Source organism: Triticum aestivum, chromosome 2A, assembly GCF_018294505.1.
Source record: "Triticum aestivum cultivar Chinese Spring chromosome 2A, IWGSC CS RefSeq v2.1, whole genome shotgun sequence".
Lineage (NCBI taxonomy): Eukaryota > Viridiplantae > Streptophyta > Magnoliopsida > Poales > Poaceae > Triticum > Triticum aestivum.
In genome coordinates, this window is record NC_057797.1 from 88477557 (window position 1) to 88498776 (window position 21220).

The 21220-nt window shown below is 45.6% G+C and overlaps 2 protein-coding genes across 4 annotated transcripts in view; one reads left to right on the plus strand and one right to left on the minus strand.

Moving 5' to 3' along the window:
• LOC123187711 (uncharacterized) overlaps window positions 1-2453 on the plus strand; it is a 3174-nt gene extending 721 nt beyond the window's left edge. Inside the window, exons 2-5 of one of the 3 annotated variants that reach the window (XM_044599634.1) lie at window positions 78-163; window positions 311-672; window positions 765-1545; window positions 2192-2453. In XM_044599634.1, coding sequence (XP_044455569.1) covers window positions 313-672; window positions 765-1545; window positions 2192-2214 — 1164 coding nt within the window. In that variant the 5' untranslated portion in view covers window positions 78-163; window positions 311-312 and the 3' untranslated portion in view covers window positions 2215-2453. Of the gene's footprint in view, window positions 1-4; window positions 164-310; window positions 673-764; window positions 1546-2191 lie in introns of those variants that run through there. The other 2 variants (XM_044599636.1, XM_044599633.1) reach the window with 2 other exon arrangements.
• Window positions 2454-2894: 441 nt separating this feature from the next.
• Window positions 2895-4525, minus strand: LOC123187713 (uncharacterized). The gene is made up of 3 exons (XM_044599638.1): window positions 4361-4525; window positions 3276-3438; window positions 2895-3182 (listed from the first exon to the last, which is right to left on the minus strand). Exons 2-3 carry the CDS (start codon window positions 3435-3437, stop codon window positions 3135-3137), a joined length of 210 nt encoding a protein of 69 aa, XP_044455573.1. The 5' UTR covers window position 3438; window positions 4361-4525; the 3' UTR covers window positions 2895-3134.
• Between the last annotated feature and the right edge of the window lie 16695 nt (window positions 4526-21220).

Genomic DNA, 21220 nt, shown 5'->3' on the forward strand with positions numbered 1-21220 from the left:
AGACGACGGCGTCTGAAACACTATAACACTTTCTTCCGCCGCGGGTTCGTACCGATCTCTTCCGCGTCCTGCTTCAGATTACCTCTCCGGTCTCCGCTCGCACCCTAGAGCTCGCCGTCACATCTCATCTCATTGCGGCGCGCAATCCGTCCTCCACCTACGGGTCTGCATCCACTTCGCAGCACTCAGTGATTGCACATTGCTCTGCTCTGCTGTGTGACTAGCGATCCACGTTTGTTTCCACAAGTTCATCACTCTGCTGCACATCAATCAGTCAAATTAAGTTTCTCGTCTTTCATGTATGTTGTAGTGATGGATCAGGGCGAGGGCTCCGCTAGGATCGTGCGAGGCAGAGGCAGGAACAAGAGGAAGTGGACAATGGACGAGGACGAGGAGCTGGTCAGGGCCCTCTGCAAGGTGTCCACCGACCCCAGGTTCAGGGCCGAAGGAGGGGGCTTCAAGAACTGCTACACCCAGGGGATAGAGAGCCTGCTCGCGCAGCGGCTGCCCGGCCGCGGCATAAAAGCCAGCCCTCACATCGACTCCCGGCTCAAGGTGCTCAAGCGCAAGTTCCACGCGATCAAGGAGATGCTCGCGTCGCCGGGGTTCTCCTGGGACGGCTCCAGGAAGGTCTTCCGGTGCGAGAAGCAGCGATACGACGAGTACTGCAAAGTGAGCCGGTTTTAGTTGGTGTTGTTGGCATTGTGAGTCTTTCTTTTGTGATGTGTCTTTGTAGTTTGCACTGACTTGTTTCGCCTCTGCAGGATAATCCTAGAGCCAGGGGGATGTACGGTGTTCCATTTCCGCATTTCGATGTATTTGATGCGGTGTATGGCAAGGATAGAGCCGCTAGGGAAGTGGTGGAAGTGTCCGAGGAAGTAACCGCCGACATGGAGAATGGGAATACGAGTGAAGCGGAGGAAGATCGGACGTCCAATGGACCGTCCGGCCGATCCTTGGATGCTACATCAACCTATAAAAAACAGGAGAGATGTAAGAATGGCGGTAAAAGGAAGAGGACTGAATCGAATTGCCTGTCTCCAGACACGTTGAAGGATGTGCGTGGTCACTATCAACGCGCCAGCCAGCATGTCGACACGATGGCAGAAGCGATGGAGCTGTTCAAGGATGTGCACCGTCACTTCCAGAGTGTTGTTCAGCATGCCGGTGCAATGGCAGCGGCAATGGAGGCGTTCAAGGATGCACACGATCAGTTTCAGAGTGTTGTTCAGAATGTGAGCACCGCCGCAACAGCCATGGAGCAGTTCAAGGATGCACATGATCAGTTTCGAAGTATCACCCAGAATGGCAGCGCAACTGAAGCAGTTATTGAGCCTCATGCTGATCTGCGAGAAAGATTGTCGCCTGAGGTGCCCCAACAGGATGCCAGGGTAAGAGCCATTGCCGAGATGCAAAAGCTTGGGTTTACCGGAAGCGAAGTGGTCAGCGCTGCGAGTGTTTTCACAAAGGAACCGGACCAAATGGGCATGTTTTTAGCACTCCCCGAAATCTACAGGAGGGAGTACATACTCAAGATGCTCAATGGTATGTTTACTGATCCTCGAATCTTGTATGGGCGCATTGCACTTCATTATAAGAAATGTTTAAGGCTTGGTTATTCTGAATGTCCGTGTCCAACATTGGCATTTTGGATACAACAAAGCAGAACCTGTAGCCTACATTCCTATGAATTAGACAATTAGTATATCGATTTTGGAAATATATGAGCTATTAGCTTTTGTTCTAGGCCTGCATATTTATTCATGTTTGTCAATGAACATTCCTTGTACTAGTATTTAAGGACAATTATCAATCTCTGTACAAGCTCATGCCGTGGAACTGCTGAACAACTACCATAAGCAACATTCGTGCTAGTTTCTACTATGACGGTATCTGTGTATGTGTATGCTATCAGCAAGAACACACTCTGTCTTGCTTGTTCTTAAGCGTAGATAGCATCGTCACCCGCTTGCACGGATTTAAAACGCGCCATCTGATAACTCTGTGCTTGTCTAGAAGGGGTTAAATGGCATGTGTCTGTTTGTCAAGACTCTCATTCTGTGCATAGGGTTTTTCCTCGTTTTGTTTATATTTTCTGCCAATCTTATTGTCCAGACATAACATAATCAAATGATCTGAAATGTTATGCTTTGTCCAGTGAAGCTGATTCATGTCTCATCCCCTTCTTCAGGTGGGCAATCTCTCCATTTTTAGCTTAAAGCGATATGGGAGGAGAGAAGCTCTAGAAGTTCTAATTCAGCCTAGTTGCAGCAATGGCAGTTGAAATTTTGGTACTAGTACATTTGTAAATGGTTATATATCTAGCGTCCCTCTGAAGTGTTCTAATGCGCTGTGTTAGTGAGAGTAGCCTTGGCATTCCTTTCCTTGCACCGGACTCGGTGGAAAATTGTACGGCCAAAGGGTAATGGGCAACCTGTCCGATTCCAACAGCATTCCGAACGACTCTGACGTCACATTCTGAGCAAAACAACAGCCACCTAAAACTGTGGTTCGTCAGACACGTAGCGAGGAAATGGAATGGTTTACAATGGAGCCCAAGAAAATTACTCTCTCTTTCTAAAAAGAACTGTTCAGTATCCTGATGTTTTTCTTTTAGGAAGTCATACTGGTAGCTTGAGCTAATTGTGTCACTTGCTTTGTCAAGAAAGTTCACACAATGCCGCTAGAAAACAACAAAGCCTTGCAATATATAAGCTCGATGATCTCAAGTTACTCAATATATTTTGAGATGCAACTAATCAGGATTTCAACCTCAAACTGTGTAGGAACTTGCTAAATACCATACAAACAAACTGGTGAATTCACACAGGCAAGAAATTATGTCATGAATGCGCGCATGGAGAGCACAAAAGGCATCAGTTGAAAGGAAACCGTAGAAAAAAAAACGTCGCAATTAACTGAAAGGATAATGATGCCGATGTTATAGAATCATCATTGCCAGTTTAACATCAATTTGCTGACATCAAATATCCACAAATACCAACAAAAGGGAACTGGAAATGAACTGAGTCTTTCTCTGACAATATTATTTGCATACGAAGAAGACGTCATAGCTTGGACGGTATCCCTGCCATGCCGCCGCGTACTGAGATACTAGCAAAACCCACAGAATTTCACTCCTTTTTCCCAATCCCGTTAGACATGTTGTAGATCCCACGACCCTGTTTGTTAGCCACGATACATGTCAATGACTGAGCGGACGCAATATCAAAGAGCACAAGTAACCAAGGCATCAGATGAGATTTTCAACTTACAATCATGAACAAGCTGGTGCCAGCAAGCGCAAGGGGAATGGCAACTGAGGTGACCACATCATAGCGGCCTTTAAGGTGGATATGCTTGCTCAGCTTCTGGAAATACTGCTGCTTCTGAACGAGCTTCTTGCGTGGGTAAAATGGTGCTTCTTCTAGCGTCATCCTGCATACAAAAACTACTCTTTCAATCCTAACCCTTAGATGGAAGAGCAATTGCCATAGATAGTTCTAGTATAATAATTGCTTTACGCTGTGAACATCTCAAGATTCAGAAACAACGACCTTTGAGTTCATGAAACGTTTTAACTCCTATGCAGGTTTCTAACAGTTAATCAGTCACTCTCACAACCAGCTACCAAAATGGGGAATGATTACTTAATGTACAATCCACTACGTTACTTCATCAGTTCATCTACCAGGCATTTTTAAATCCAACGATTCTTTCTGAGCAACTCAACGTATTTGAATTTAGCACATTAACACAACATTTCAATGATCAGCAAATTCAAATATTGTGTATCTTCTACCAGTAACATGGCACTTTCTAGGCTATCATTGATCGTGACCAGTACCTCCCGCATACCAGCGAATCAGGAACCCAAAAAATTCATGTGCGTTCACCACGTTACAGCAGATCTAATAATAAACCAAAGAGATATCGATGAACTCGCACAGCATTACTAACCTAGCAACAACATAATGCTTCCAAAGAAAGGAATTTCAAACAGATAACCCAATCTCAACCTAGGCTAAACAAACGCCAGTAGACCACATCGGACCGAGACCCAGGCCCGAGGAGACAACCACCCATCCTAAAGCGCAAGAGCATACTCATCGAAATGTCCGCGCCGCCAGGCGAATCTCCCGGGCCAGTAAAACGCATCGAGGAGGTCACCGGCGCGTCGCGGACCAACGACTAGACCCCCCACGCATACTCGTGAATCTAAGAAATCGCACGAACGCGTACGACGGCTCGTTCGCCTGACGTCGCGTCGAGGACGCGGGCCCCCTCGTCCCCTCGTGCTGGGTTACGAGAGATCGTGGGGAGATCGGGGTAGGAGGGGAGAAGGGAGATCGCCGCTTACCTGGCTGGCTGGGGCGCGCGGGGGACGGGAAGCGACGGGGAGGCCGGCGGCGGCGGGTGGATCTGGAGGCTGGGGATTGGGGGTAGCGTTGTGACCTCGAAGGGACGAGGAAGGGAAGGGAAGAAGGGGTCGAGCGGGTGCCGGGGGTTGTTGGGTCAGTTGGGCCTCTTCGTCGGCCCATCAAAGGGCCTGGGAATTTATGGTGGGTCGTAAAGAATGCATGGAGTTTTTCTTTTCTTTTTAAAGAATGCAAGGAATTTTTGCTTTCTTTTCTTTCCTTTTTCAAGACAAATACTTATATTTCAATGCTTAACCTTGGGGATTACAATCGTTTTCATACAGAAAATCAATCTCATGGGGGCCTGCTCTCAGCCACACATCAATTCGCATGTTATGGTGACCTAAATCGAGCAAGACAGTGGGTAACACTGTTACCAGCAATGACACGCTATACCAATGTAATACTCCCTCCGTCCCATAATATAAGAACGTTTTTGCCACTACACTAGTGACAAAAACATTCTTATATTATGGGTCGGAGGGAGTAGTTGTCTATCTTGCTGAAGAAGACTCTTTATCTCGCCGACGATGGAGGCATTCGGGGATAGATTCGCATCCAGCTTCTTGATCATATTAGCAGCCACCTCGGAGTCGGTTTCGACAATTAATGGTTTTGTGCTCGAGTCGTAGTCCAAGGCAATACATGCATCCAACTCTACCTCTAGCAGGCTTTTGCAAGTGTGCATGTGACAACCATTATCGTATGTGACCACTATTTGTTTCTTGCCCCATTTATCCTATGTGACCACCATTTTCCCTCGACCAATATTCCCGGTGGGGTTCCGTTGTATGCACAAGAGGGACTCGATGTCACTGCATAAAATTTGGTTGGAGGATTCCACAGTCGGCGGTTGCTTGTGATGGTCGATCTCATTTCTCACATGTTGTATCCTCCAGAGCGTCATTGGCAAAGGGAGACGCTCTTGTTCATCGCAGTTGTCCATCAGGTGGACCAACCAGTCTGCCCCAATGTTGATAACGTCTTTGACATTTGTCATATGAAATTCTTTCCTCATAGCTCGCCATAGTTGGACAGCTAGAGGGCATATACAAAAAGCATAGAGTGTACCCTCTTGGATCATTTCACATAGTAAGCACTAGATCTTGCAAGCTTGTGAATCACTTGATTCTCCATCATAACCAACGAATTTGTTGCGAGTTTCCAAGCAAAAGCTTCTGCTTTCTTTTTCCTAGCTACTAGAATGTTTCAGTTCGCTAGGTTGTTTTTTCATGTTCATAGATTCAGCAGGCGGTTAAAGGTCAATGAAACTTCACTTGCATCCTAAGCTCATACTCCATTTTCCCTCGCGCTAGTGTTTTTCTCCTCTCGGCAGTGACAACCGACGTAGGTAATGGCGGAGCTACATAGGGGCAAAAACCGGGTTATGGCCCGCCCAACCTAGGAAGAAACCAGTGAAGAGTGTGGGACGAACTAGGTTATTAGGACATTTTTTGCGTGCTTTTCAGTATTTTTTTTTTGAAAAACCCCTCCATGTATTAATTAACTTAAAATGTTCATACAATCATTCGTTACAAACTTTGCCACGCAGGGCGGAACAGAATGAAACATAATACCATCAGAACTATTATCAAAACTAAACTTTGCAATCTCATGAGCCACCATATTAGCCTTCCTGTTGATCTTAGAAATCTGTAAATTCACCAACAACTTTGAGACATCTACAGCTTCCTTCTTTAGATCAACAAGGGATGATCTGTCCACATATTCTTTACCAAAAACGGAGGCTACAAACGAACAGTCAGTTTCCAAAATGACGGGCATGTCTAGAGTCATACCAATATATAGGCCGGACAAGGACGCTCTAAGTTCCGCTTCCTCAACGCTGTAGCAAGTACCAATATAATCCCAGGAGGATAGGATCACTTGTCCACGGTGATTTCTAACAACCACCCCCACGCTCGCAGCTTCAATGGCCTCCACAAAACTTGCGTCGACATTAATCTTATAGACGTCTGGGGTAGGTGGCCTCCAAAGAGTAACCTGCCTCTCAATGTTATTGGTTGGCTGAAGATCCAACTCCACTTGCTTCCCCTTACTGCATATCTCCACCTGCATTTTAGCAAGACAAGACGAGAAAGATGCCCAATAATTTTCGACAAAACTTACCGAGGCTGAGATGGATTCCATTCCCTTACCAAAGATCAAATCATTCCTCAAGTGCCAAGCTCTCCAAAACATGAATATAGTTTGCTCACGAACAGGCGTAGTTAACTGGTCCAATAGAATAAGGAACCAATCCGGTCCAGAATATTTGAAGGTCTCCTCCGCTGATAATTTCCAAACTTCCTTCAGAGCCATGCGGAACGCACGAGCCTTGGGACAAACCACCAAAGCATGGAAAATACACTCATCATCAATACCACATATTGAGCATGTACCTAGAGTAGTTTGATGATGTTTAACCCTATTGAGTTGAACCGCCAAACTATTAGAAGCAGCCCTCCAGGCAAAAAAATTAATTTTTTGGGGGACATTAGCATTCCAAATAATATTCCAGAGCCTCCTATCCCCATTTATGGCATCACTGGAATTTCCAGAAACACTCCTCGGCTCTTTAAGATTCAGAGCTAGTCTATACGCACTCTTCACGGAGAACAAGCCACTTTTCTCGTGGTGCCAAGCAATAAAGTCTCCCTCGCCCACTCGAAGAATACGGAGCTTTAGGATTTCCTCTGCATCATGAATATAAAATAGATGCCTTATCAGGTTCTCATCCCAACTCCTGGTTGCACTCAAAAATAACTCGGAAACCAATTTGATCCTAGTTCTGCTCTTTTTACCACAAATTTGTAGGCCAGATTCCCTAGGGATCCAATTATCCCTCCAAATATTTATACTAGTCCCATCGACCACTCTCCAAATAATGCCTTTTTTTAGCAATTCAAGGCCATGCATAATTCCTTGCCAAGTAAGGGAAGTAGCTTGAGGGAATACCGTATCAATAAGGTGCCCATGAGGATAGTATTTAGCTTTCATCACCTTAGCACACAGAGAGTCCGGAAAAACCAAAAGACGCCAAGCTTGTTTCGCCAGGAGTGCTTGATTAAAAAGCCGAAGATCACGAAAGCCCATACCCCCTTCACTTTTTGGTCTCGTCATCTTATCCCAAGCCAGCCAATGCGTTCTTTTCCTATTCTCTTCATCGCCCCATCAAAAATTCCTGATAATCTGAGATAACTCCTCACACAGTGAAGCGGGGAATTTAAAAATACCCATTGCAAACACGGGAATAGCTTGAATAACAGACTTGATCTGGATTTCTTTCGCTCCGCTCGAAGCATATTTTTCAATATAATCTGAAACCCGCTTGAGCACCTTATCTTTGGTGGATTGAAACTTACGTGCCTTCATACGACCTTCTGGAATAGGCAAGCCTAAATATTGAAGGAAATATGCCCTAGAGGCAATAATAAAGTTATTATTTATTTCCTTATAATCATGATAAATGTTTATTATTCATGCTAGAATTGTATTTACCGGAAACATAATACATGTGTGAATACATAGACAAACAAAGTGTCACTAGTATGCCTCTACTTGACTAGCTCGTTAATCGAAGATGGTTATGTTTCCTAACCATGAACAATGAGTTGTTATTTGATTAACGAGGTCACATCATTAGTAGAATGATCTGATTGACATGACTCATTCCATTAGCTTAGCACCCGATCGTTTAGTATGTTGTTATTGCTTTCTTCATGACTTATACATGTTCCTATGACTATGAGATTATGCAACTCCCGTTTACCGGAGGAACACTTTGGGTACTACCAAACGTCACAACGTAACTGGGTGATTATAAAGGAGTACTACAGGTGTCTCCAATGGTCGATGTTGGGTTGGCGTATTTCGAGATTAGGATTTGTCACTCCGATTGTCGGAGAGGTATCTCTGGGCCCTCTCGGTAATACACATCACATAAGCCTTGCAAGCATTACAACTAATATGTTAGTTGTGAGATGATGTATTACGGAACGAGTAAAGAGACTTGCCGGTAACGAGATTGAACTAGGTATTGGATACCGACGATCGAATCTCGGGCAAGTAACATACCGATGACAAAGGGAACAACGTATGTTGTTATGCGGTCTGACCGATAAAAGATCTTCGTAGAATATGTAGGAGCCAATATGGGCATCCAGGTCCCGCTATTGGTTATTGACCGGAGACGTGTCTCGATCATGTCTACATTGTTCTCGAACCCGTAGGGTCCGCACGCTTAAGGTTACGATGACAGTTATATTATGAGTTTATGCATTTTGATGTACCGAAGGTTGTTCGGAGTCCCGGATGTGATCACGGACATGACGAGGAGTCTCGAAATGGTCGAGACGTAAAGATTGATATATTGGAAGCCTATATTTGGATATCGGAAGTGTTCCGGGTGAAATCGGGATTTTACCGGAATACCGGGAGGGTTACCGGAACCCCCCGGGAGCTATTTGGGCCATAGTGGGCCTTAGTGGAAAAGAGAAGGGGCTGCCCTAGTTGGGCTGCGCGCCCCCCCTTTCCCTAGTCCTATTAGGACTAGGAGAGGTGGCCGGCCCCCTCCTCCTCTTTTCCCCTCCGAGGAATCCTAGTTGGACTAGGATTGGAGGGGGAATCCTACTCCCAGAGGGAGTAGGACTCTCTTGCGCCTCCCCCCCTTGGCCGGCCAGCCTCCCCTCCTCTCCTCCTTTATATACGGAGGCAGGGGCACCTCTAAACACACAAGTTGACACAAGTTGATCCACGTGATCGATTCCTTAGCCGTGTGCGGTGCCCCCTGCCACCATATTCCTCGATAATACTGTAGCGGAGTTTAGGCGAAGCCCTGCTGCTGTAGTTCATCAAGATCGTCACCACGCCGTTGTGCTGACGAAACTCTTCCCCGACACTTTGCTGGATCGGAGTCCGGGGATCGTCATCGAGCTGAACGTGTGCTCGAACTCGGAGGTGCCGTAGTTTCGGTGCTTGATCGGTTGGATCGAGAAGACGTACGACTACTTCCTCTACGTCGTGTCATCGCTTCCGCAGTCGGTCTGCGTTGGGTACGTAGACAATACTCTCCCCTCGTTGCTATGCATCACATGATCTTGCGTGTGCGTAGGAAATTTTTTGAAATTACTACGAAACCCAACAGTGGCATCCGAGCCTAGGTTATTGATGTTGATGTTATATGCACGAGTAGAACACAAGTGAGTTGTGGACGATACAAGTCATACTGCCTACCAGCATGTCATATTTTGGTTCGGCGGTATTGTTGGACGAGACGACCCAGACCAACCTTATGTGTACGCTTACGCGAGACCGGTTCCCTCGACGTGCTTTGCACAGAGATGGCTTGCGGGCGACTGTCTCTCCAACTTTAGTTGAACCAAGTATGGCTACGCCCGGTCCTTGCGAAGGTTAAAACGGAGTCTATTTGACAAACTATCATTGTGTTTTTGATGCGTAGGTGAGATTGGTTCTTACTTAAGCCCGTAGCAGCCACGTAAAACAAGCAACAACAAAGTAGAGGACGTCTAACTTGTTTTTGCAGGGCATGTTGTGATGTGATATGGTCAAAGCATGATGCTGAATTTTATTGTATGAGATGATCATGTTTTGTAACCAAGTTATCGGCAACTGGCAGGAGCCATATGGTTGTCGCTTTATTGTATGCAATGCAATCGCGATGTAATGCTTTACTTTATTACTAAACGGTAGTGATAGTCGTGGAAGCATAAGATTGGCGAGACGACAACGATGCTACGATGGAGATCAAGGTGTCGCGCCGGTGACGATGGTGATCATGACGGTGCTTCGGAGATGGAGATCACAAGCACAAGATGATGATGACCATATCATATCACTTATATTGATTGCATGTGATGTTTATCTTTTTATGCATCTTATCTTGCTTTGATTGACGGTAGCATTATAAGATGATCTCTCACTAAATTATCAAGAAGTGTTCTCCCTGAGTATGCACCGTTGTCAAAGTTCGTCGTGCCCAGACACCACGTGATGATCGGGTGTGATAAGCTCTACGTCCATCTACAACGGGTGCAAGCCAGTTTTGCACAAGCAGAATACTCAGGTTAAACTTGACGAGCCTAGCATATGCAGATATGGCCTCGGAACACGGAGACCGAAAGGTCGAGCGTGAATCATATAGTATATATGATCAACATAACGATGTTCACCATTGAAAACTACTCCATCTCACGTGATGATCGGTCATGGTTTAGTTGATTTGGATCACGTAATCACTTAGAGGATTAGAGGGATGTCTATCTAAGTGGGAGTTCTTAAATAATATGATTAATTGAACTTAAATTTATCATGAACTTAGTACCTGATAGTATCTTGCTTGTTTATGTTGATTGTAGATAGATGGCTCGTGCTGTTGTTCCGTTGAATTTTAATGCGTTCCTTGAGAAAGCAAAGTTGAAAGATGATGGTAGCAATTACACGGACTGGGTCCGTAACTTGAGGATTATCCTCATTGCTGCACAGAAAAATTACGTCCTGGAAGCACCGCTGGGTGCCAGGCCTGCTGCTGGAGCAACACCAGATGTTATGAACGTCTGGCAGAGCAAAGCTGATGACTACTCGATAGTTCAGTGTGCCATGCTTTACGGCTTAGAATCGGGACTTCAACGACGTTTTGAACGTCATGGAGCATATGAGATGTTCCAGGAGTTGAAGTTAATATTTCAAGCAAATGCCCGAATTGATAGATATGAAGTCTCCAATAAGTTCTATAGCTGCAAGATGGAGGAGAACAGTTCTGTCAGTGAGCATATACTCAAAATGTCTGGGTATAATAATCACTTGATTCAATTGGGAGTTAATCTTCCGGATGATTGCGTCATTGACAGAATTCTCCAATCACTGCCACCAAGCTACAAGAGCTTCGTGATGAACTATAATATGCAAGAGATGAACAAGACTATTCCCGAGCTCTTCGCAATGCTGAAAGCTGCGGAGGTAGAAATCAAGAAGGAGCATCAAGTGTTGATGGTTAACAAGACCACTAGTTTCAAGAAAAAGGGCAAAGGGAAGAAAAAGGGGAACTTCAAGAAGAACGGCAAGCAAGTTGCTGCTCAAGAGAAGAAACCCAAGTCTGGACCTAAGCCTGAAACTGAGTGCTTCTACTGCAAGCAGACTGGTCACTGGAAGCGGAACTGCCCCAAGTATTTGGCGGATAAGAAGGATGGCAAGGTGAACAAAGGTATATGTGATATACATGTTATTGATGTGTACCTTACTAGAGCTCGCAGTAGCACCTGGGTATTTGATACTGGTTCTGTTGCTAATATTTGCAACTCGAAACAGGGACTACAGAATAAGCGGGCACTGGCAAAGGACGAGGTGACGATGCGCGTGGGAAACGGTTCCAAAGTCGATGTGATCGCAGTCGGCACGCTACCTCTACATCTACCTTCGAGATTAATATTAGACCTAAATAATTGTTATTTGGTGCCAGCGTTGAGCATGAACATTATATCTGGATCTTGTTTAATGCGAGACGGTTATTCATTTAAATCAGAGAATAATGGTTGTTCTATTTATATGAGTAATATCTTTTATGGTCATGCACCCTTGAAGAGTGGTCTATTCTTATTGAATCTCGATAGTAGTAATACACATATTCATAATGTTGAAGCCAAAAGATGCAGAGTTGATAACGAAAGTGCAACTTATTTGTGGCACTGTCGTTTAGGTCATATCGGTATAAAGCGCATGAAGAAACTCCATGCTGATGGACTTTTGGAACCACTTGATTATGAATCACTTGGTACTTGCGAACCGTGCCTTATGGGCAAGATGACTAAAACACCGTTCTCCGGTACTATGGAGAGAGCAACAGATTTGTTGGAAATCATACATACCAATGTATGTGGCCCGATTAATATTGAGGCTCGTGGCGGATATCATTATTTTCTCACCTTCACAGATGATTTAAGCAGATATGGGTATATCTACTTAATGAAACATAAGTCTGAAACATTTGAAAAGTTCAAAGAATTTCAGAGTGAAGTTGAAAATCATCGTAACAAAAAAAATAAAGTTTCTACAATCTGATCGTGGAGGAGAATATTTGAGTTACGAGTTTGGTATACATTTGAAAAACTGTGGAATAGTTTCGCAACTCACGCCACCCGGAACACCACAGCGTAATGGTGTGTCTGAACGTCGTAATCGTACTTTACTAGATATGGTGCGATCTATGATGTCTCTTACTGATTTACCGCTATCTTTTTGGGGATATGCTTTAGAGACGGCCGCATTCACGTTAAATAGGGCACCATCAAAATCCGTTGAGACGACGCCTTATAAACTGTGGTTTGGCAAGAAACCAAAGTTGTCGTTTCTTAAAGTTTGGGGCTGCGATGATTATGTGAAAAAGCTTCAACCTGATAAGCTCGAACCAAATCGGAGAAATGTGTCTTCATAGGATACCCAAAGGAAACTGTTGGGTACACCTTCTATCACAGATCCGAAGGCAAGACATTCGTTGCTAAGAATGGATCATTTCTAGAGAAGGAGTTTCTCTCGAAAGAAGTGAGTGGGAGGAAAGTAGAACTTGACGAGGTAACTGTACCTGCTCCCTTACTTGAAAGTAGTTCATCACAGAAAACTGTTTCAGTGACACCTACACCAGTTAGTGAGGAAGCCAATGATAATGATCATGAAACTTCAGATCAAGATACTGCTGAACCTCGTAGATCAACCAGAGTAAGATCCGCACCAGAGTGGTACGGTAATCCTGTTCTGGAGGTCATGCTACTAGATCATGATGAACCTACGAACTATGAAGAAGCGATGGTGAGCCCAGATTCCGCAAAGTGGCTTGAAGCCATGAAATCTGAGATGGGATCCATGTATGAGAACAAAGTATGGACTTTGGTTGACTTGCCCGATGATCGGCAAGCAATTGAGAATAAATGGATCTTTAAGAAGAAGACTGACGCTGATGGTAATGTTACTGTCTACAAAGCTCGACTTGTCGCAAAAGGTTTTCGGCAAGTTCAAGGAATTGACTACGATGAGACCTTCTCACCCGTAGCGATGCTTAAGTCCGTCCGAATCATGTTAGCAATTGCCGCATTTTATGATTATGAAATTTGGCAAATGGACGTCAAAACTGCATTCCTGAATGGATTTCTGGAAGAAGAGTTGTATATGATGCAACCAGAAGGTTTTGTCGATCCAAAGGGAGCTAACAAAGTGTGCAAGCTCCAGCGATCCATTTATGGACTGGTGCAAGCCTCTCGGAGTTGGAATAAACGTTTTGATAGTGTGATCAAAGCATTTTGGTTTTATACAGACTTTCGGAGAAGCCTGTATTTACAAGAAAGTGAGTGGGAGCTCTGTAGCATTTCTGATATTATATGTGGATGACATATTACTGATTGGAAATGATATAGAATTTCTGGATAGCATAAAGGGATACTTGAATAAAAGTTTTTCAATGAAAGACCTCGGTGAAGCTGCTTACATATTAGGCATTAAGATCTATAGAGATAGATCAAAACGCTTAATTGGACTTTCACAAAGCACATACCTTGACAAAATTTTGAAGAAGTTCAAAATGGATCAAGCAAAGAAAGGGTTCTTGCCTGTGTTACAAGGTGTGAAATTGAGTAAGACTCAATGCCCGACCACTGCAGTAGATAGAGAGAATATGAAAGATGTTCCCTATGCATCAGCCATAGGCTCTATCATGTATGCAATGCTGTGTACCAGACCTGATGTGTGCCTTGCTATAAGTTTAGCAGGGAGGTACCAAAGTAATCCAGGAGTGGATCACTGGACAGCGGTCAAGAACATCCTGAAATACCTGAAAAGGACTAAGGATATGTTTCTCGTATATGGAGGTGACAAAGAGCTCATCGTAAAAGGTTACGTTGATGCAAGCTTTGACACTGATCCGGATGATTCTAAATCGCAAACCGGATACGTGTTTACATTAAACGGTGGAGCTGTCAGTTGGTGCAGTTCTAAACAAAGCGTAGTAGCGGGATCTACATGTGAAGCGGAATACATAGCTGCTTCAGAAGCAGCAAATGAAGGAGTCTGGATGAAGGAGTTCATATCCGATCTAGGTGTCATACCTAGTGCATCGGGTCCAATGAAAATCTTTTGTGACAATACTGGTGCAATTGCCTTGGCAAAGGAATCCAGATTTCACAAAAGGACCAAACACATCAAGAGACGCTTCAACTCCATCCGGGATCTAGTCCAGGTGGGAGACATAGAGATTTGCAAGATACATACGGATCTGAATGTTGCAGACCCGTTGACTAAGCCTCTTCCACGAGCAAAACATGATCAGCACCAAAGCTCCATGGGTGTTAGAATCATTACAGTGTAATCTAGATTATTGACTCTAGTGCAAGTGGGAGACTGAAGGAAATATGCCCTAGAGGCAATAATAAAGTTATTATTTATTTCCTTATAATCATGATAAATGTTTATTATTCATGCTAGAATTGTATTTACCGGAAACATAATACATGTGTGAATACATAGACAAACAAAGTGTCACTAGTATGCCTCTACTTGACTAGCTCGTTAATCAAAGATGGTTATGTTTCCTAACCATAAACAATGAGTTGTTATTTGATTAACGAGGTCACATCATTAGTAGAATGATCTGATTAACATGACCCATTCCATTAGCTTAGCACCCGATCGTTTAGTATGTTGCTATTGCTTTCTTCATGACTTATACATGTTCCTATGACTATGAGATTATGCAACTCCCGTTTACCGGAGGAACACTTTGGGTACTACCAAACGTCACAACGTAACTGGGTGATTATAAAGGAGTACTACAGGTGTCTCCAATGGTCGATGTTGGGTTGGCGTATTTCGAGATTAGGATTTGTCACTCCGATTGTCGGAGAGGTATCTCTGGGCCCTCTCGGTAATACACATCACATAAGCCTTGCAAGCATTACAACTAATATGTTAGTTGTGAGATGATGTATTACGGAACGAGTAAAGAGACTTGCCGGTAATGAGATTGAACTAGGTATTGGATACCGACGATCGAATCTCGGGCAAGTAACATACCGATGACAAAGGGAACAACGTATGTTGTTATGCGGTCTGACCGATAAAAGATCTTCGTAGAATATGTAGGAGCCAATATGGGCATCCAGGTCCCGCTATTGGTTATTGACCGGAGACGTGTCTCGGTCATGTCTACATTGTTCTCGAACCCGTAGGGTCCGCACGCTTAAGGTTACGATGACAGTTATATTATGAGTTTATGCATTTTGATGTACCGAAGGTTGTTCGGAGTCCCGGATGTGATCACGGACATGACGAGGAGTCTCGAAATGGTCGAGACGTAAAGATTGATATATTGGAAGCCTATATTTGGATATCGGAAGTGTTCCGGGTGAAATCGGGATTTTACCGGAATACCGGAAGGGTTACCGGAACCCCCCGGGAGCTATTTGGGCCATAGTGGGCCTTAGTGGAAAAGAGAAGGGGCTGCCCTAGTTGGGCTGCGCGCCCCCCCCTTCCCCTAGTCCTATTAGGACTAGGAGAGGTGGCCGGCCCCCTCCTCCTCTTTTCCCCTCCGAGGAATCCTAGTTGGACTAGGATTGGAGGGGGAATCCTACTCCCAGAGGGAGTAGGACTCTCCTGCGCCTCCCCCCCTTGGCCGGCCAGCCTCCCCTCCTCTCCTCCTTTATATACGGAGGCAGGGGCACCTCTAAACACACAAGTTGACACAAGTTGATCCACGTGATCTATTCCTTAGCCGTGTGCGGTGCCCCCTGCCACCATATTCCTCGATAATACTGTAGCGGAGTTTAGGAGAAGCCCTGCTGCTGTAGTTCATCAAGATCGTCACCACGCCGTCGTGCTGACGAAACTCTTCCCCGACACTTTGCTGGATCGGAGTCCGGGGATCGTCATCGAGCTGAACGTGTGCTCGAACTCGGAGGTGTCGTAGATTCGGTGCTTGATCGGTTGGATCGTGAAGACGTACGACTACTTCCTCTACGTCGTGTTATCGCTTCCGCAGTCGGTCTGCGTTGGGTACGTAGACAATACTCTCCACTCGTTGCTATGCATCACATGATCTTGCGTGTGCGTAGGAATTTTTTTTGAAATTACTACGAAACCCAACAAATATTTATCCTCAAAACCATCAATCGTGATTTTAAGGATAACCAGAATAGACACCTGGTCTTCCATAGAACAATTTTTGCCAAATAATATGGAGCATTTATCCGGACTTAATAGTTGGCCAGTTCCCTCCTCATAAGCCGACAAAATGCCTTTAATATTCAGAGCTTGCTCCAAGTTACCCTTAAAAAACAGGAGACTATCATCAGCAAAAAGGAGATGAGATATACCTGGGGCATGTCTGTTTAGCCGGAACTCTTGAATAGCCCCTCTTGCCGAAGCATCATTAAGTAGCAACGACAATGCTTCAGCCACAAAGAGGAATAAGTATGGTGATAGTGGATCCCCTTGCCCGAGACCACGAGAAGGATGAAAAGGCTCTAACAGCTGGCCATTCAAACGCACAAGAAACTTCACAGTGGTAACACAAGACATGATCCACTTAATCCATGTTGGAGCAAAACCACACGCTTGAAGCATTCTTTCCAAGAAATTCCAATCGACACGGTCATACGCTTTAGCGAGATCCAACTTATATGCACAAAATTCACCACGGCTATCTTTTAACGTATTTAAAGAGTGCATACATTCAAACGCGATAAGTGCATTATCAGATATTGATCTTCCAGGGATGAATGCACTTTGGGTAGGAGAAATCATACCATCTAGCAGAGGTCTTAGTCTGTTGACCAGGCACTTAGAGATAATCTTATAAATCACATTACAAAGACTGATTGGACAGAAGTCTTTTATGGACTAAGGATTCTTCACCTTAGGAATAAGAACAATAGTTGTATCATTTATCCCTTCAGGCATAGTTCCAGAAATAAAAAATTGCTGGATGGCACGAACAATATCCTCCTTAAGCAGCCCCCAATTTCTTTGAAAAAACCTGGCAGGAAATCCATCTGGCCCCGGGGCCTTTAACGGCCCTATTTGGAATAGGGCATCGCTGATTTCTTGCTCAGAAAATGGCTTACAAAGATCCTCATTCATTTGATCAGTCGCCAATGATTTCACAAGAGAAATGATACGGGACGGATTAACCACAGAATCACAGGAATAAAGATTCTTGAAAAAATCATTAGTGATACCTTTTATTTCATCCATATCCTGAGAGAGAGACCCATCTCTTCTTTTGATGGCAGAAATATTATTTTTCTTCGCTCTCCAAGTGGCCTTCCTATGAAAAAAAATTGTGTTCCTATCTCCCCATTTCATTTTATTCGGACATGATCTCTGCTTCCACATAATTTCTTCCTTTAACAGGAGCTCATCCATTTCCTTTAAAATTTTCTTCCTTTCTACTATTGCTTTATGATCACTTCTGTTAAACAACACACTTAGTCTTTTGCGAGCAGATTCAAGTTTTTTTGGCAAATATCCAATGTGAACCTAACTCCACCCATGAAGAGACTTCATCAACTTGTCCAGATTATTGGCAACATCTCCCAGATTATTGACTCTAGCATTATTATTCCAACACGAATCAATCTGTACTTGCAGCTCCGCATCTTCCCTCTCCCAATACGCTTCATATTTCAAATGTTTAATAAATGTTCCAGAACGAGGAGCTCCCATCAATTCAATAAGAAGAGGGCAATGATCTGACCTGGAACTGATAATATGCGTTACCTTGCAGTCAGGAAAGATAGATGACCATTGGGGGCACACCACCGCCCGGTCCAGCCGCACCTGCACATTCTTGTTACCTTCCTGCTTATTGTTATAGGTCCAAGGAACTCCATAAAAACCCAAATCAAACAAGTTGCATTCAGACATGATCCCACGAAAATTAGCCATAAGTTTTGGTGACCGTTTGATCCGAGAAAAATGCTCATCTTGCCACATAGCCTCATTAAAGTCACCAGCCATAAACCATGGACCCGACCCAAGAGGTTTTATACGCCTTAACAATTCCCACATAACATACCTTTGGCTCGCCTTCGGCTCCCCATAGATAAAAGTGCATCTCCACTTAGTGCCAGCATCGTTGGAAATGTACATGTCAATAAAATGTTCCCCATATTTGTTTAACTCCAAAGTGTACAGGTCATCCCAATAGACCGCTAATCCACCTCCTTTGCCTGGCATAGAAACAACAAAAACATTTTTCATACCCAAGCGGTAGCGCAAACTCTCAACATACTCTTTATTTTTTCTTGTTTCAAAAAGAAAGATAATGTTAGGCCGGTGTGTCTTTGAAAGGCACACAAGTTCTTGAACTGTCCGAGGCTGACCTAAGCCTCGGCAGTTCCAACATATCATTTTCATGGCTCCTGACGGGCGTCATCAAGTGCGCCCGTCAGTTGACCGGCAGCCCCAGGGCCGGTAGCTTCCTTGCTTATACCCCCAATTTCCTTACCATCGCCTACGGACTCTCTCCTATTTTGATCCTCCTCCTTTCCCTCAACTATCTCCTCTGTAATATGAACAGCGGAGCCTTCTATGCCTACTACAGATTCAACTCTCTCAACACACACTCTTTTACATGTCACACTCATATCTAGAGCACCCCTAAACTCTATGCTATCAGTACTGGAGCTTTCATGCTAAGAACCATGTCCTTGTCTTCATCCGGTGAGCGCCTCTTGCTACCAGCCGTGCCCTCAAGCATTGCAGCAAAGGCCGCCTTGCCGCCGGAAAGATCGCTGCCGCTGTTCGGCGGAGTGGGGATGCCAAAAACCGCATGTTTAACACATGCGGCTTGCAGCATAACCTTCTCGTCCTGTCCTTGTCGGTGAAGCCTTTTCCACCGCTGGACTCCAGCAGAAGTGAGGGCTTGCCATTGGGCGCCAACATCAGCACCATCGTCACGACCATCCTTGTGAATGGCCACCTGAACCTGAGCTTCGCCCTCAAGCCGCTGCAGCTGCATGCCCACAGCAGCAGCAGAAGCCAGGGTCAGCTGGTGCCCCGGCTGTGCATGCACCTCAGCAGTTGCACCCCCAGCCTGCTCCTGAGGCCGCTGCTGCATAGGAACATCAGTAGCATCACTCGCCTGGTCTTGGATCAGAGCCATAGAGGCCCTAGCAGGATCATCCAAATTCACCTTGTGTCCACCTCCACCCGCAGGAGATGACCCAGGGGTGACCAGGTTGATGTTGAGGCCCCCCTAGGCACATGAAGTTGAGGATGATCAACTTGGCTTGCCACCAACTGGTTCGGGGGCGTCGGCAACCCCTCCTGGGTACCCGCATCCCCCGCCACCTTTCCCGCAACATCTGAAGAAGGACCCGAGCCTGCCGCAGTCACTGAAAGGTTGCGCACAGCCTTGGAAACCGCTGAAATGACTCTGTCCGACAACTTTGCCCCGGTGCTTCCGAAGTCGAGGAAGCGCTTCCAGTGCGGCGGCGCCTTCATGTCGATGGAGAAGTTTGGCTTGCGCAGTTCCTTTGGCATGCTGCAGAATCTTTCCGTAGTGTGGCCCAGGATGCCACAACAGAAACAAAAATTTGGAAGTTTCTCGTATTTCACCTTAAACGTGATCTCGTCCTTGCTGCCGACCGGAGTGAACCCAACTTCCTTCTTCAGCGGCGTGTCCACCTTATGCTCCACTCGAATGCGGAGATGCTCATCAAGGATCATCTTGTTCCGGTGGAACACCGCGATGACCTTGCCGAGCTTCTTGCCGAAAGTCCACCCCATCTCCTCAGTCTTCAACACGAAGGGCAGCTTGTGGATTTGTGCCCACAATCTGATGGAGTTGAGGTCGACCTCCGCTGGGTTGCCCTGGCCGTCGAAGTCGGCGAAGATGACGGCGTCGTTGTGGAAGTGCCAAGGACCAGCAGCCAGGACATGCTGCCGATCCCCCTCCTCCGTGAACTCCACCACGAAGCGTTTGTCGATGCTCGTGACCATCTGGGCCCTCGCATCACCACGAAGCCGCCAGGGTCCTTTGAGCTCGTTGACGACGGCCGAAGGATTGGCTGGGGACGGGGAGAGCACTCGCCCCACAGCCAGCTTTCCCTTGACCGCACTCACCATTGCCTCCATGTCGATGACGATTGGCGAGTCATCGAACTCGACCATCTTGACATTGCCATGCCTGCGGAGAGGAGGAGGGCGCTCCAAAGCAGAAGTGAAGCCAACGGAGGGGTTCGGGGGAGTGGTCAGGGCTAGGCCTGACGGACCCCCGACATCACTCCTTCCCTTTCCGACCATGGGCGTGGCTGGGGTCGCCGTTGGCTGCATTGCGGCCGGCCCTTCCTCAGGGGTTCTGGACCCAGCACCACCATCACCCGACCCAGCAATGGTCAGGTTCATCATTCCTCGACCTTGATCCTCGCCTTGGCCTGCCATGAACAGAAAGTACAGAGCAACAGAAGAAACTGGTATGGAGCAGAACACTGTAGACTGAAGAAAACAGAGCCGACCCCCCCGCAAGAAATAAGCCTGGAGTTCCTCAAATTTCGCCTCCAATTTAACAGTATTAACTCCCCTGTTAATTCCTTTAGCCTCGTCCGGCCTCATTCCTGACCCCCTTTTGAAAATCAAACCAAACCCAACAGAAACGGCCCACAAATCCTCCTCATTACTCACCGGATTTGAAGCCTGGACCCTTAATTCCGCCGGCTGGATCGCCGCCCCTTGTCCCGCATCCGTACCTCCGGTCATCTCCCTTTTCAATTTAGCCGCATCCAAATCAGATTTGAGAAGCA